General features: G+C 46.1%; 1 protein-coding gene across 1 annotated transcript in view; it reads right to left on the reverse strand.

Moving 5' to 3' along the window:
• BRWD3 (bromodomain and WD repeat domain containing 3) overlaps positions 1-13,393 on the reverse strand; it is a 118,000-nt gene that overhangs the window by 18,261 nt on the left and 86,346 nt on the right. Inside the window, exons 17-25 of the mRNA XM_015418847.1 lie at positions 11,792-11,885; positions 9,884-10,033; positions 8,788-8,864; positions 7,539-7,716; positions 7,105-7,221; positions 4,565-4,672; positions 2,201-2,325; positions 1,348-1,430; positions 1,099-1,210 (exon numbers count right to left, since the gene is read on the reverse strand). Coding sequence (XP_015274333.1) covers positions 1,099-1,210; positions 1,348-1,430; positions 2,201-2,325; positions 4,565-4,672; positions 7,105-7,221; positions 7,539-7,716; positions 8,788-8,864; positions 9,884-10,033; positions 11,792-11,885 — 1,044 coding nt within the window. The remainder of the gene's footprint in view (positions 1-1,098; positions 1,211-1,347; positions 1,431-2,200; positions 2,326-4,564; positions 4,673-7,104; positions 7,222-7,538; positions 7,717-8,787; positions 8,865-9,883; positions 10,034-11,791; positions 11,886-13,393) is intronic.

Raw genomic sequence — 13,393 nt, forward strand, 5'->3', positions numbered from 1 at the left:
AGACAGGCCACTCCCTCTCAACCTCACACAACCACCTTCCCTTCTGCAATATGATTATACCACCTTCCAGGGCTTTTGTACGGACTACTGAAATTAGCTACATGGAGATATGAAGCTGTTATAGATGGTTTGGCCCAACTCTCCCACCACTGTCAACACCAACTGGCTTGCTGTCTCCAAGGCCCCAGGCAAGGGCTGGTTCTGGCACCCCAAGCAAGGTGCCTCCTTCCTGTGCTGCTGGTACCAAGATACCAGAGTAGACCCTTGGGCAGCATCGAAGGTAGCAGTGGGGTAGGCAATGCTGCAGGTCCCGGTACTGAAGGGACAGGAGGCAAGAAATTCAGGTTTCGTGGACATTTGTGGTACAATGTGGGGTGTGAAGTTTCTTGAAGTTCCCTCCAAGAACTGGAGTTCACATGTTACCAAGCCAAAAGTGCTGCCGGGGGGGGGGGGGGGGAAAAGTTTTAAGGCTGTATTTTCTTCACAGTACAATCCTGAATGCCGTAAATGGCTACTTAAAAACTGTCCACAGGAGCCCCGCAACTATGTGAGGAACCAGCCTTCCGCCCTATTCAGGATGGGTAGCCTGGTGATAGTCTGTCTGCAGCAGCAGAAAAGAGCAAGTGTCCTGTAGCACCTTTGAGACTAACAAAATTTGTGGCAGGGGAGGAGCTTTCATGAATCACTGCTGAAGAATCTGAAGCAGTATCTGAAGAAGTGAGCCGTGACTCATGAAAGCTCCTCCCCTGCCACAAACTTTTGTTAGTCTTGAAGGTGCTACGGGACTCTTGCTCTTTTCTACTGTAATAGTCAGCAAAATGATCAGATTTTGTAATGTTTCCACTTTACCACATTTCTGACACAGCATTGCTATTATTAGCCCTCTGCTATAATTGTGCTGTTATGCTGGTTTTAATGTAGTTGGGGCGGGGGCGACAGAAGACACTCTGTCAATCATTTGACAGAAAGCCCAGATATAAATATTTCTGATAAACAGCACCATGCTCCTACCGGTGAGCAGAAGAAGCAGGATGATGCAAATCAAGAGTGCTTAAGTCACACACTGAGACAGTGTGCCTTGCTTAGATTAACCCTTACTGAACACTGTAGCACTGGAAGGAACTGTCAGGATATTCCGGCTGGAATGGCTGCTGGCTCTCCACTGTTCCAAACCACCACGCATCATCTATTATGCTGCGAAATCTATCACCTGTAATGGAGAAGCTGAGATAAGCCAAGGCTTGTGTGCACAGAAAAGCATTTTAAAAAAAAACAACAACCCAATTTCTTTTCTCCACAGACCTTCGAGAAGTGGCATACGAAATTCAACAGCAAACCATCGCTTACCAATCTGCCAGTTCCTTTCTTTGGCTTCATTGTAAAACTGATGCAACACAAGGAAATCAATAACATCTGGCATATCATGGTACCTGTGAAACACACATGAAGTGACTTCAGAAGGTAGTACAGACACAGGTCTCCAATGATGCTGGAGGAACTATAATCAATAATGAAATTGGACTACTAACTTGGGGCCTAATCTCAGAGGCCTCCAATTAGTACTGCAAGTTCATTATAGGAACGGTGAGCTTTACACGAAAAAGGAGCTATTAAGACCTTGCAATCTGGAGATATGATTTAGAAGAAGAGAAGAGATTGGATTTATATCCCGCCCTTCACTTGGAGTCTCAGAGTGGCTTACAAACTCCTTTCCCTTCCCCTCCCCATAACAGACACCCTGTGAGGTGGGTGGGGCTGAGAGAACTCTGACACAAACTGCTCTGTCAAGAACAGCTGTGCCAGAGCTTGTGACTGACCCAAGGTCACATCAGCAGGTGCAAGTGGAGGAGTGGGGAATCAAACCCGGTTCTCCCAGATTAGAGTCCGCACACTTAACCACTACACCAAACTGGCTCTCTAAAACTAAAACTAAGGGATTATGTACCTGCTCCAGACCCACATTCCTCCTGCCTTCGGTCTCTGCCAAAACATTTAGGAAAAGAAACACGTGACATGAGGTCATTGTGTTCAGCATTTCTCTGCCAGTTCACTGGCTGTCTGCGTAGGTGGGCAGGAAACATTGGCTGTGGTGACTTCGCATCACACAAGTCTGTATCTGAACGTCTCAGGGAAGAAGCCAGTTAGCTGCGTTCGCGTGCCTCCTGTGTCATTTTGATCTGGGTGTTAGGGAGCCACTTACTTAATGGAAAAGGATTCACCAGTCATTTTGCCCGAGACGGGATCCAGAAAAGCAAGCTTCAAGCAACAAAGGGTTGGTGGTCCAACTTCGTACTTAATTCCCACAATCTTCACAAATTCTTGTTCCTTTTCATCAAACAGCAGCCAGGGGGTCAAAAAAATGTGTTTTTAAAAAATTTGAATTGCAAAAAGAAAAAGGGAAAAAAAGGAAAAGAAATTGTTATATAGGATTACTCCTTCCACGCAGAAATACAAATGTACAAAAATAACCTCTGAATAAACAGAGGGGGATGCTTCACCAGAGTGAAGTCGGGTATGAAGTAAAACAGAATGGATGAAGGAAGCATTTCTTTGTCCAACTGTAGAAATGGTTTTCTCGTTGGGCCAACTGCCCTAAGCAACAGGGAAGAGACAGGTACCCACTTGATGGGAACTCTCAGATAACCCTAATGCCACTTGTAGAATGCAGCAACTTGCAGGGCTCTTTTTGTAGCAGGAACTCCTTTGCATATTAGGCCACACACCCCTAATGTAGCCAATCCTCCAAGCGCTTACAGAGCTCTTCTTACAGGGGCTACTGTAAGCTCTTGGAGGACTGGCTACATTAGGGGTGTGTCACTTAATATGCAAATGAGTTCCTGCTACAAAAAGAACCCTGGGCCAGCAAGTAAACACTGCCTACTTACGCCCATTGCCTCTCGGTTAGCTACGAGTCCCCACCACCACCTGCACACAGCTTGAAGGAGTCTCTAGGCTGAGGACCTGACTGGGTGATTCAGACAGAGACATCGTAACAGGGACTTTGACTTACTGGTGAATGCAGGTGGGAGGACAGCAAGGCCAGACTGGGTCATAAAATGTCACCACGACAGGTATATGGGAGGGGCTGTGGCTCAGTGGTAGAGCACCTGCTCGGCATGCAGAAAGTCGCCCCAGGTTCAATCCCCTGCATCTCCAGTTAAGGAACAGGCAGCAGGTGATCGAAAGAAGAAGAAGGAGAAGAGTTTGGATTTATACCCTGCCCCTCACTTGGAGTCTCAGAGCAGCTTACAAACTCCTTTCCTTTCCCCTCCCCACAACAGACACCCTGTGAGGTGGGTGGGGCTAAGAGAGCTCTGACACAAACTGCTCTTTTTCAAGGACAGCTGTGCCAGAGCTTGTGACTGACCCAAGGTCACATCAGCAGGTGCAAGTGGAGGAGTGGGGAATCAAACCCGGGTCTCCCAGATTAGAGTCCGCACACTTAACCACTACACCAAACTGGCTCTCGAAAGACATTGCCTGAGACCCTGGAGAACCACTGCAAGTCTGAGTAGACAAGACTGACTTTGGTGGACCAAGGGTGTGATTCAGTATAAGGGAGTTTCATGATATTATGGTCAGTGGAATGTAGAGAACACTTTAACTGGAGAAACAACCTTCAAATCCTGGCTTGCTGGAGGGGGACGGGGAACCTGGCCAATCGCTCCCCGTGTCGGCCTAACCCACTTCAAGGGGCTGTTAGGAGAACAGAGGGGGGGAGCAGCTTTGGGCTCCTTATGGGAAGAGCAGGATAAAAATATAATGAAGTTGCCAGTTTTAAAATGAACATGTATGTTCTCAAAACTGTATGTGCAGCCCTGCTTCTATCTACCTCCATCCATATTTATCCACCCTTCCATCCATCCTCATACTTTATGTGAAATAGCAATAAAAGTGACCGGGGTTATGAACGGCAGAGGAGGAGCATGGTCTCATTTTAGCCAAGGAAACACATCCCAGCACCACGTACGGCTCTTGATGAGACTGCCCACCCATCAACACCCCCTGCTCTGCTTTACAGAAGCATCTTACTAAAGTGCACTTTGAACCAATCTGCTCTCCACTTGTGTAAGAATATAAATCTGCAGCCAAAAACGATGGCCACACCAAAACCCGGAATGAACGCTAAGAGGCACAGCCAATAAGAAGATAAGAGATTGGATTTATACCCCGCCCTTCACTACCCAAAGGTGTCTCAGAGCGGCTTACAAACTCCTTCCCCTTCCCCTCCCCACAACAGACACCCTGTGAGGTGGGTGGGGCTGAGAGAACTCTGACACAAACAGCTCTTTTTCGAGAACAGCTGTGCCAGAACTACGGCTTGCCCAAGGTCATCCTGCCAGGTGCAAGTGGAGGAGTGGGGAATCAAACGCAGATTAGAGTCCGCACACTTAACCACTACACCAAGATGCAAAATCTCCAACCTGTTTTGCTCTCATGATCTTTGTCACAAACCAAGAAACAGCAAAGGCAGAGCCCAGAAGGAATAATCATTATGCACCTTTCAACTACCTGTTGCAACCAGTGACTGAAAATGAGGCATAATTCTGCAAGTACGGCTTACCCTGAGTTCCATTTTATTCCATGGCTGCTTTTGCAAGTTAACACTGTAAATCTTTGCCTTCCGTACTGCACGCACGTAAGCTTCGTGCCCTTGTCTGAAATAGATGATCTTAAAGAAAGAAAATGAATTACATCGCTATAGGCACAGTAAGTGCAGCACACCTTTAAAATGCTTTCAATGCTTCAAATGTCAAATTCTGAAAGTAAATGCCCCACCCCCTTTTTAAATTAGTTTAAAAGTGTGGCAGTTCCAGCAGGCGCATCAAAATTGTGCGGGGGGGGGACGGGACATGACACACCTGGGCACTCAGGTAGTGAAGAAGGGAGTGCGTGCACCCAGCCATTTACCCCCAACTCCATTTATTTACTTAGCAGACCGCCAGGCCCCCTCTCTAGAGACAGCTAACAAAGGGAAAGCAGTGGTGACAAAACATGAGTGCTCACAAAAACACCAGCATGCGGACTATAAAACAGTGAGCTAAAAAGGATGAGAGAGACATTCAATTAAGAGAGGAGAAGAGAAGAGATTGGATTTATACTCCGCCCTTCACTACCCAAAGGTGTCTCAGAGTGGCTTACAAACTCCTTTCCCTTCCCCTCCCCACAACAGACACCCTGTGAGGTAGGTGGGGCTGAGAGAGCTCTGGCAGAAACAGCTCTTTTTCAAGGACAGCTCTTGTCAGAACTACAGCTTGCCCAAGGTCATCTAGCCAGGTGCAAGTGGAGGAGCGGGGGAATCAAACCCGGTTCTCCCAGATTAGAGTCTTAACCACTTAACCACTACACCAAACTGGCTCTGGTAAAAACATGTCTTGGCCTGGTGCCTAAATGACAGGAAGGAAGTGCCAAGGAAGCCTCAAGTGAGGGGGGGCATTCCAAAGGCAAGGCACCACCACCGAGAAAGCCCTGTCCCTGGTCATCACCTGCCTCACCATTGCAGGAGATGGCAGAGAGAGCAGGAAGATCTTAACTGGTGGGAGGGATAGTATGGGAGGAGGTGGCCTTCGAGTATCTCAGTCCCAAGAAATATAGGGCCCTAAAGGTCAAAACCAGCACTCTGAATTGTTCTCAGAAAGAGACAAGAAGCTAAAATGCCTGTTTCAGCATGGGGGCAAGCAGGGTCTATGCCACAGATCCCAACAACAGCCTGGCCACCCTCACTCTGAGCCACTTAATGTCTGACAGTTTTCAAAGGCAGCCCCACATAGAGCGTGTTAACGTAGCCTTAGAGCATGGATGTTCATGGCCAAATCACGCTTTCCACAAGACAGCTGTTGCGGGCAAATCTGGCTGAAGCTGAAAAAATGTACTAAAACCTGAGCCTCCAACTGTGAGCTAGGATCTAAGCAGAACCCCAATCCCGAAGCCCGCTCCATCAGAGAGAGTCCAACTCCCTCTGCATGCACAAGCAGTTGCAACAATAAGGATGGGAATTTCTCACAAAGAGTTGACCCGGGTTTCAGAGCATGAGCTGCAACCTGAATGCCCCCAGCCCTAATTTCAAACCAATCATGAGCTTCCTGGGTGTCATCAGGCAAGTCTACTTCCTAGCCTCAGCATAAGAGAGACGGGTATTGCAAAGATTGCTGAAATAATGGGTGTGAAACACTTTTGAACACTACAATGACCTATATAAACACTGCTTATTTATTACTATGTTAGTCTGCACCCTGAACTGCAGCATCACTGCAGATTACTTGGGGGCATAGACAGTATTCCCGCACAAGCAGTCATTCCCAGTCGCTCTGTTTATACATAGAGGTGTAGCCCCTCCCCCCGAGACAAACAGTGACCTTGCTCATGCCACAGCTCCAAGCAGGCATCGGCGCACAATGCCGGGCTCAGGACTGGGGACAACGGCATGATTAAAATGGAACTGTGACTACATGGAAACGTTTTCTGAAAATGCATTCAATATAAGCAGATGGCTTCCTTAGGACACATGGCTTGACATGGGCAAAGAGCACAGATAGGCAGCCATTATCTTCCAGTTTGATTGGGAACTGAATCCAAGGAGCAGGTCACACATTTGGTACAGGCCTTGCGGCATTTGAAAATCCTTACTTAGTTGGAAATATACTTCATGCTCCTGCCCCCATCAGAAATCTGCGTGCGTGAGAGAGCAGACGTGCCAGGCAGAACGGTTTTCCCTGAGATGCTAAGAGAGTCATATACAGGGGTGATATGTTAAGAGAGTCATATACAAAACTCTTTTTGTAGCAGGAGCTCCTTTGCATATTAGGCGACACACCCCTCACGTAGCCAATCCTCCAAGAGCTTACACTAGCCCCTGTAAGAAGAGCTCTGTAAGCTCTTGGAGGATTGGCTACACTGGGGGGTGTGTGTCGCCTAATATGCAAAGGAGCTCCTGCTACAAAAAGAGCCCTGCTTGAAACAGGCGATTCTCCAGAATGCTGTCTGAGGTGGCACAGAATGACCCACGTCTGACTGAGTCGTACTGTGGCACATTTGTAAATACTTAGATACTCTGCCGTGGGACTAGGTCAGTCTCTGCAGTTGAATGAACAAAGCAACAGCTACCTCATCTCCCATTTGTGGGACAAAGGGGGACCGTCGCGGTATGGTGTCCAGGATCCAGTGGGGAGCAAACCATTCCTCTGTGGGCTCTCCGTCCATCGAAAGAAGTCCGCTGGGTTTCTTAAAACAAAACAATGTGTTCTGTGCGTTTATATGTTTTCACTGCATTATTGTATATACACTTTATTTTAAAATATTTTTAAAGCTGAGACACTTTAACATCTGGTGTTTGCTGCCCTGGGGGACCTAGTTTGGGTGAATAGGCAGCACAGAAACATTTTCAACAAAAAAAATGCTTCAGAGTTTAGGTACAAGCAGAATGTGTGAAGAGCTGTTTTACATATATGTACGCCCAAGAAAAATGGCACTGTCATCAATTCAGGAAGGAAGGAAGGAAGGAAGGAAGGAAGGAAGGAAGGAAGGAAGGAAACACTAACCTTCTTCCGTGTCTGTTTGGATTTTTTGCGTTTTTCTTCTTGCCCTTTTGCATCTTTCGCGTTCTCATCTTCAGAGCTGCTACAGATTTTGCGAGAAGCTTGTCTGGTCTGTCTCTTTGGTGGCTGGAGGTTAATCCCAGCATCTGCAGTCCAGTCAGAGTATTCACTGGATGAATCACTGAATAAGACACATTAAAAAGACACTAAGAAACACATAAAATGTGCTTGGGGAAAAGGGTCTCACTGGAACCAACGGCTTACTTTGGAGGAGCTGATTTAGCAAGAAATGTACTCGAATGAAATTCATGTAAAAATAAGTCATAGGTTGCAAATGACAGAGGGGTAGCTGCGCTAGTCTTACTGCAGCAGAAGCAGAAAGGGCTCTTGCGGCACCTTAAAGACCAACAGATTTATTATGGCACAAGCTTATGCAGACCAGAGTCCAGTCTCTGCATTTGATCAAATGGTCCCTCACCCACAAACATTTCTGCCACCTTAAATTAATTGGCCTTTAAGGCATCTTTTTAAAAACTCCAAAACCACCTGCTAAGGCTAACTTTATTTCTACCGGGATTTCGCTATCGTGACGCTACTCCAATGGGAAGGAGAGCCTCTCTCTGGTGTTCATCTGGTTTACACAGTCAGTTTATCCACAGCAGAGTGAAGAAGTGCGACAGGGTTCGGGGGGGGGCTCGCTAGTGTGTAGGAAAAAGAGTCGAGGAAGACTCATCTGCTCCAGCTTAATGCAAAATTGACACTGTTAGGCAGCTGGGCAGCTGTGTTAGTCTGTAACAGCAGAATAAGATTTGAGTCCAGTAGCATCTTAAAGACCAACAACATTTTCCAGGATACAAGCTTATACCCTGGAAAATTTTAAGGTGCCACTAGACTTGAATTTTTTCCCAGTTAAGCTTAGTTAATTCCAGGCAGTGAAATGCTGGGGAGGAGCTGTGGTTCAGGGACAGAGCATCAGCTGTGTGCGCAGAAGGTCCCAGGTTCAATCCTGGGCACCTCCAGTGAAAAGGATCAGGTAATGGGTGATGTGAGAGACCTCCTCCGGAGACCTTTGAAGCCCCACCTGCCAGCCACATCAGACAAGACTGACCTTGACAGACCAAGGGTCTGATTCAGGATAAGGCAGCATCATGTGTTTGTACCTGATGTAGCCCTTCTTCATAGGAGAAAAAAAGGAAGTTGCCTTGAATATATGTTCAGTTTGTCTACAATGCTGTAACGACAGTGAGACTACCTGGAACTGCTTTCGCTTGGCCACGCAGCCACGTTATCATCCACAGATGCTTCAGTTGTGCCACCCGTGTCGTCTTCCTGAGTTAAAGAGGAGGGGAAAGAGAAAGTCTTGTCCATTTGCCCCACTGTTTTGCCATCATCATTTTAAGTAATTTATAAGCCTATGATAGGTTTTGTTGTATTTTACTGTATTTAATTGTATTTTTTAAATTGTTGTAAGCTGCCCTGAGCCCGCCTCGACAGGGAGGACGGGGTATGAATCTAATAAATCATCATCATCATCGCTTTTAATCACAGCACAAAATAGTTCTCCTGCTAGCACTGAACGTTTTTTGCTAAAAAGTATCATGCTGCATTTCCAAAAAAAATAAATAAAAATGATGCGCGTCAAAGAAACAAATTCAATAACTAACTCGGTACCTCTGGTTACAAATGACAAAGTCAGAAACAACCCATTAAAGGAGGCCTAAGGAGTTAATCTGATGCGTAGAGTAAATGCAAAGCACAGCAAGGAGTGCCTCCTTGAAGAGCCAAGTGCTCTTTGAACACCTGAGAGCACGCAGGGTCCAGCAGTGTAAATTCCTATCCTATCCTTCATGTACATCCCCAAGCCCCCCCCCCCTCCAAAATCTTTGGACATCTGCAGAAAATCACATGATACTAAATTGCCACCATCCTAAGTGTTTCTGTATTCATTTTGAGCCCTGAGCCCTGTTGTCAGTGGTTATATCCCGTTGCTGCAGACGGCGGGGCTGCAGCTTGTCATGTCAGATGGGTAAAAGTCCTGCCAAGGACATCCTGTGGCTCAGCCCCTAAGCATGAGTTCTCATCTCCCACTTAAAACTGCATCTGAATTTCTCTGCTGTCTTGTCTCTGCAAGTTGAAGAATGGCCTTACTGCCATGGTCTTCACATCCTATTAAGTCTACCTGATAATGGCTTGGGTTCTAATTACTTACTTAAAACACCATATTAAACGGGGGGGGGGGGGGGGGGGAGACCTTGCTGCTAAAACAGTTTCGAGAACCAATAAACAAAAAACCCCACTGCAGCCTTGAACAGAGATGATATCACAAATAAAAATATTGAGTGCCTAACCTCAGTGGTGCTTTCAGTGTCTTCCTGGGTCTGTGAACTCCCCCTTGTGCCTTGGGAATGATGCTCTATGGTGGAGCGTGTTTGATAAGCATGCTGGCGCTTGCGTTGGTTTCTTCGCAAGGATCGCCCACCACCAGGTTGATGATCGCTCTTTTATCGCATTAGGAAAAAGACAGACACAGAGAGAAAATATTTATTAATTTTACTTATTTTATTCGATTTATACCCCACCCTTCCTACTGATGGGATAACACACCCTGTACCCGACAGATAATCTGAACCAAAGCCTGTGTGAAAGTCTAATATGGGACCTCAGGAGAAGAAGAAGAGATTGGATTTATACCCCGCCCTACACTACCCAAAGGTGTCTCAGAGGGGCTTACAAACTCCTTTCCCTTCCCCTCCCCACAACAGACACCCTGTGAGGTGGGTGGGGCTGAGAGAACTCTTGACAGAAACTGCTCTTTTTCAAGAACAGCTCTTGTCAGAACTATGGCTTGCCCAAGGTCATCCAGCCAGGTGCAAGTGGAGGAGTGGGGAATCAAACCCGGTTCTCCCAGATTACAGTTCGCGCACTTAACCACTACACCAAACTGGAGGAGGAATCACTAGAGGGCTAGCCTACAAGAACTTTCTGGATGGAAGAATTCCCCCCGCGGTGACACATCATAGGTCCAAGTCTATAGGTGAGAGTTAAGTCCAACATGGCGTTTTAAAGGGCTGGGCTGCATGCTAACCTTGCTGTCTTGCCTTACCAGTGAGGCAACCATCTCCCTCCATTTCCGGGGAGTCGTCCAGGGTCTGAGGCTCATCAGTGGGGATCTGACCCAAAGAGGTGAAAGGCACCGAGACAAACTGACACTCCCTGCTGCCTCCACAATTTTCTTTGCAGCTGCTTTGCCCCAGCTATTCTCCAAGGGCTCCACCACCAGCAGATTACCCCCCCCCCTTACGTCCGGCACGGGGCACTTGCGCCACTTCCGGAGTGCTCACATTTATATCCAGGCAATCTGGCTGTGCCACAGGGGCTACCTATTGAGGACCTGTGCTGTGGGACATGACTTCTCTCTTGTAATATGTCCAACCAGCCAGCTTGTTTGGTGAAAGGGATGCATTCATTTTTTACCCCTTGGCTTCTGCATTAATAAATACCAGCAGTTCTTCCCCCATCTCATCCCAAAGAATGTGATAAATTAAGCAAGTTGCAGTAGGAAATTTACATTTTTAAAAGTCTAGAACAAACAAAAACTAAACTGAGGAGCTTACAGAATGCAGGGCAACTTTTTTATCTAGGAAACTTGTCTTTATAGGAGGCAGATTTCCACATTTTCTTTTAGCACGAGGCCCTCCAAATCCGCTCATCTAGCATAAGAACATAAAAGAAGCCAATGATGGATCAGGCCAATGGCCCATCCAGTCCAACACTTTGTCACACAGTGGCCAAAAATACCAGGTGCCCTCAGGAGGCCCACCAGTGGGGCCAGGACACTAGAAGCCCTCCCACTCTGCCCCCCCCCCAGCACCAAGATTACAGAGCATCACTTGTCCCAGACCAAGAGTTACTGTCTATACCTTGTGGCTAATAGCCACTGATGGACCTCTGCTCCATATGCTTATCATATGCATCAGCACATGAGCTCTTGTATGTAGCGTTCCCTCTCTAAAAACCTTTGTGAGTATATCTGTCCCTGTGATTTTCTGGTTTCTTTAAACAGGTGTTTCTGGATGCTCATTGCTAAGTTTTACCGTGAATATGCAGGACTGATAAGCAGGACTGACCAAATCTAAGCCCTTCCTCTTGATACCACTGTCTTATTCATGAGGCAAGACCCCATAATGACTACGCCTGTCTACCTGGCTCTGTGTATGGCATTCATAACATTTCTGAAAATAGGTTGCTTTTCTCACCCTTTGTAGAGTGTGGGAAGGCTTCCTCTTCTTTTCAGATGTGTACAGATGGATTTCTAAATCACCTTTGGCAGCTCGGATTTCTTCCTGAACTCTAAAGGAGAATGAGAATAAATCAAGGTTATTGACTGAATCTTTAAAATACATTCTTCTCAAAGTTCTTGTCTTGATTGTTACGAAAAAAATTTTTTTTTGGGGGGGGGGGGGGGTGGGAATTTTTTACCTATCCATACTCGTGTGCCCAAAGAGCACCGGTACACACTTCAAAGAAGGGATCAGATCTGCACATGCAGAAGAAGATGAAGCGACTATCACTTATGCAGGATAGAGAAATTATTCTAGATAGAAAATGCTTAGTGCACAGATTTTACCCTGAACAAATCAGGGCAACATTGCCTGAAGAGTCATGATCTTTGCATTTTAGTTTTGCACTTAAAGAATAAGCATCTTAACAATGTCATGCCATGTCAAATTGCATTAGAAATTTAGATTTAGAGATAATATTGGACACACAACAAAGACAACATTTCAGAGTTTCAAGGAAGAGGTATATTTTGGGTTTTTTAAAAAACTTGGGGCAGGAAAGGGGGCAGCTTGGGAATCAATGGCTAAGAAACTGCAGGCCCCCAAAAGCACAATGCAAAATAATGCCTTTCAGCAAAAATAGAATCAAAACAAAACCTTAACATCTTTTCAATCTGTTTCAGGAGGAGAGGGGGAAAAACCTTACGGCTTTTAGGAACTCCTAGACAATTTAAGAAGCGATTATCAGAGTGACCAGACCAGCAGTAGCTCTACGATGAGACACTTTGGGGAATGCCCTATGCAAAGGAAAGGCATCAGGAAAAGTAGAAGAGAACTTCTGCCATTTGGGGGCTGCTGGCATCGATCCACTTATGTTCCAGATCCAGCAGAAGTAAGGCAGTGGGGCAGAGGAGCACTGGGGAAGACCCAGTGGGGCTCTGTAAACCCCATGCAGAAAGCCACATCTCTTTATCACTACCTGCATACATCACTTGACATATGTAATTTTTATCTAGGTCATAACAGGAGTTGTCCTTCCTCTGATGGCTGAAAAGTAGTTTTAGGAAACTATAGAAAATAGTTACTTGCAGCAGCAAAAATTCACTTGACGGATGCATAAGACAGTTTGATTGGTGTTTTATAAGCTGTTTTGCATGTGAAAAGAAAAAAGGTTAGTAAAGGAAGTACAAAATAGTTCTTAAGATCTTTGGTTAGTGAGAACAGGGCTAAGCAATGGAAAACTGATCCCTGTGCCCAATAGTCCACCAAGACTTTTTTTTGCCAGCTGACAAAGACACACCATGTGTTTATCAGAGAACCAGTCCCTTTGGAAGAGAGGCTTTTCCAGACAAAGACTGGAACGGGCCATAGAGAACATTGAGACTGTGGTCCTTTTTCACCTATCACCAGATTACGTGCTCTGCCAGACTGGTTTCATATCTCGTTTCCAAGATTTAAAATATTTCTATGTTGCTGTTCAAAATCTCAGTGATCCACCCCAATCCATAAAACATCCCAATAAAACAATCAACAGGCAAGCAACAAGAACATCAATAGCGGAAAGATACAAGCCAGTCA

This window comes from Gekko japonicus, unplaced genomic scaffold (genome assembly GCF_001447785.1).
Source record: "Gekko japonicus isolate JY-2015 unplaced genomic scaffold, Gekko_japonicus_V1.1 scaffold1606, whole genome shotgun sequence".
Classification (NCBI taxonomy): Eukaryota; Metazoa; Chordata; class Lepidosauria; order Squamata; family Gekkonidae; genus Gekko; species Gekko japonicus.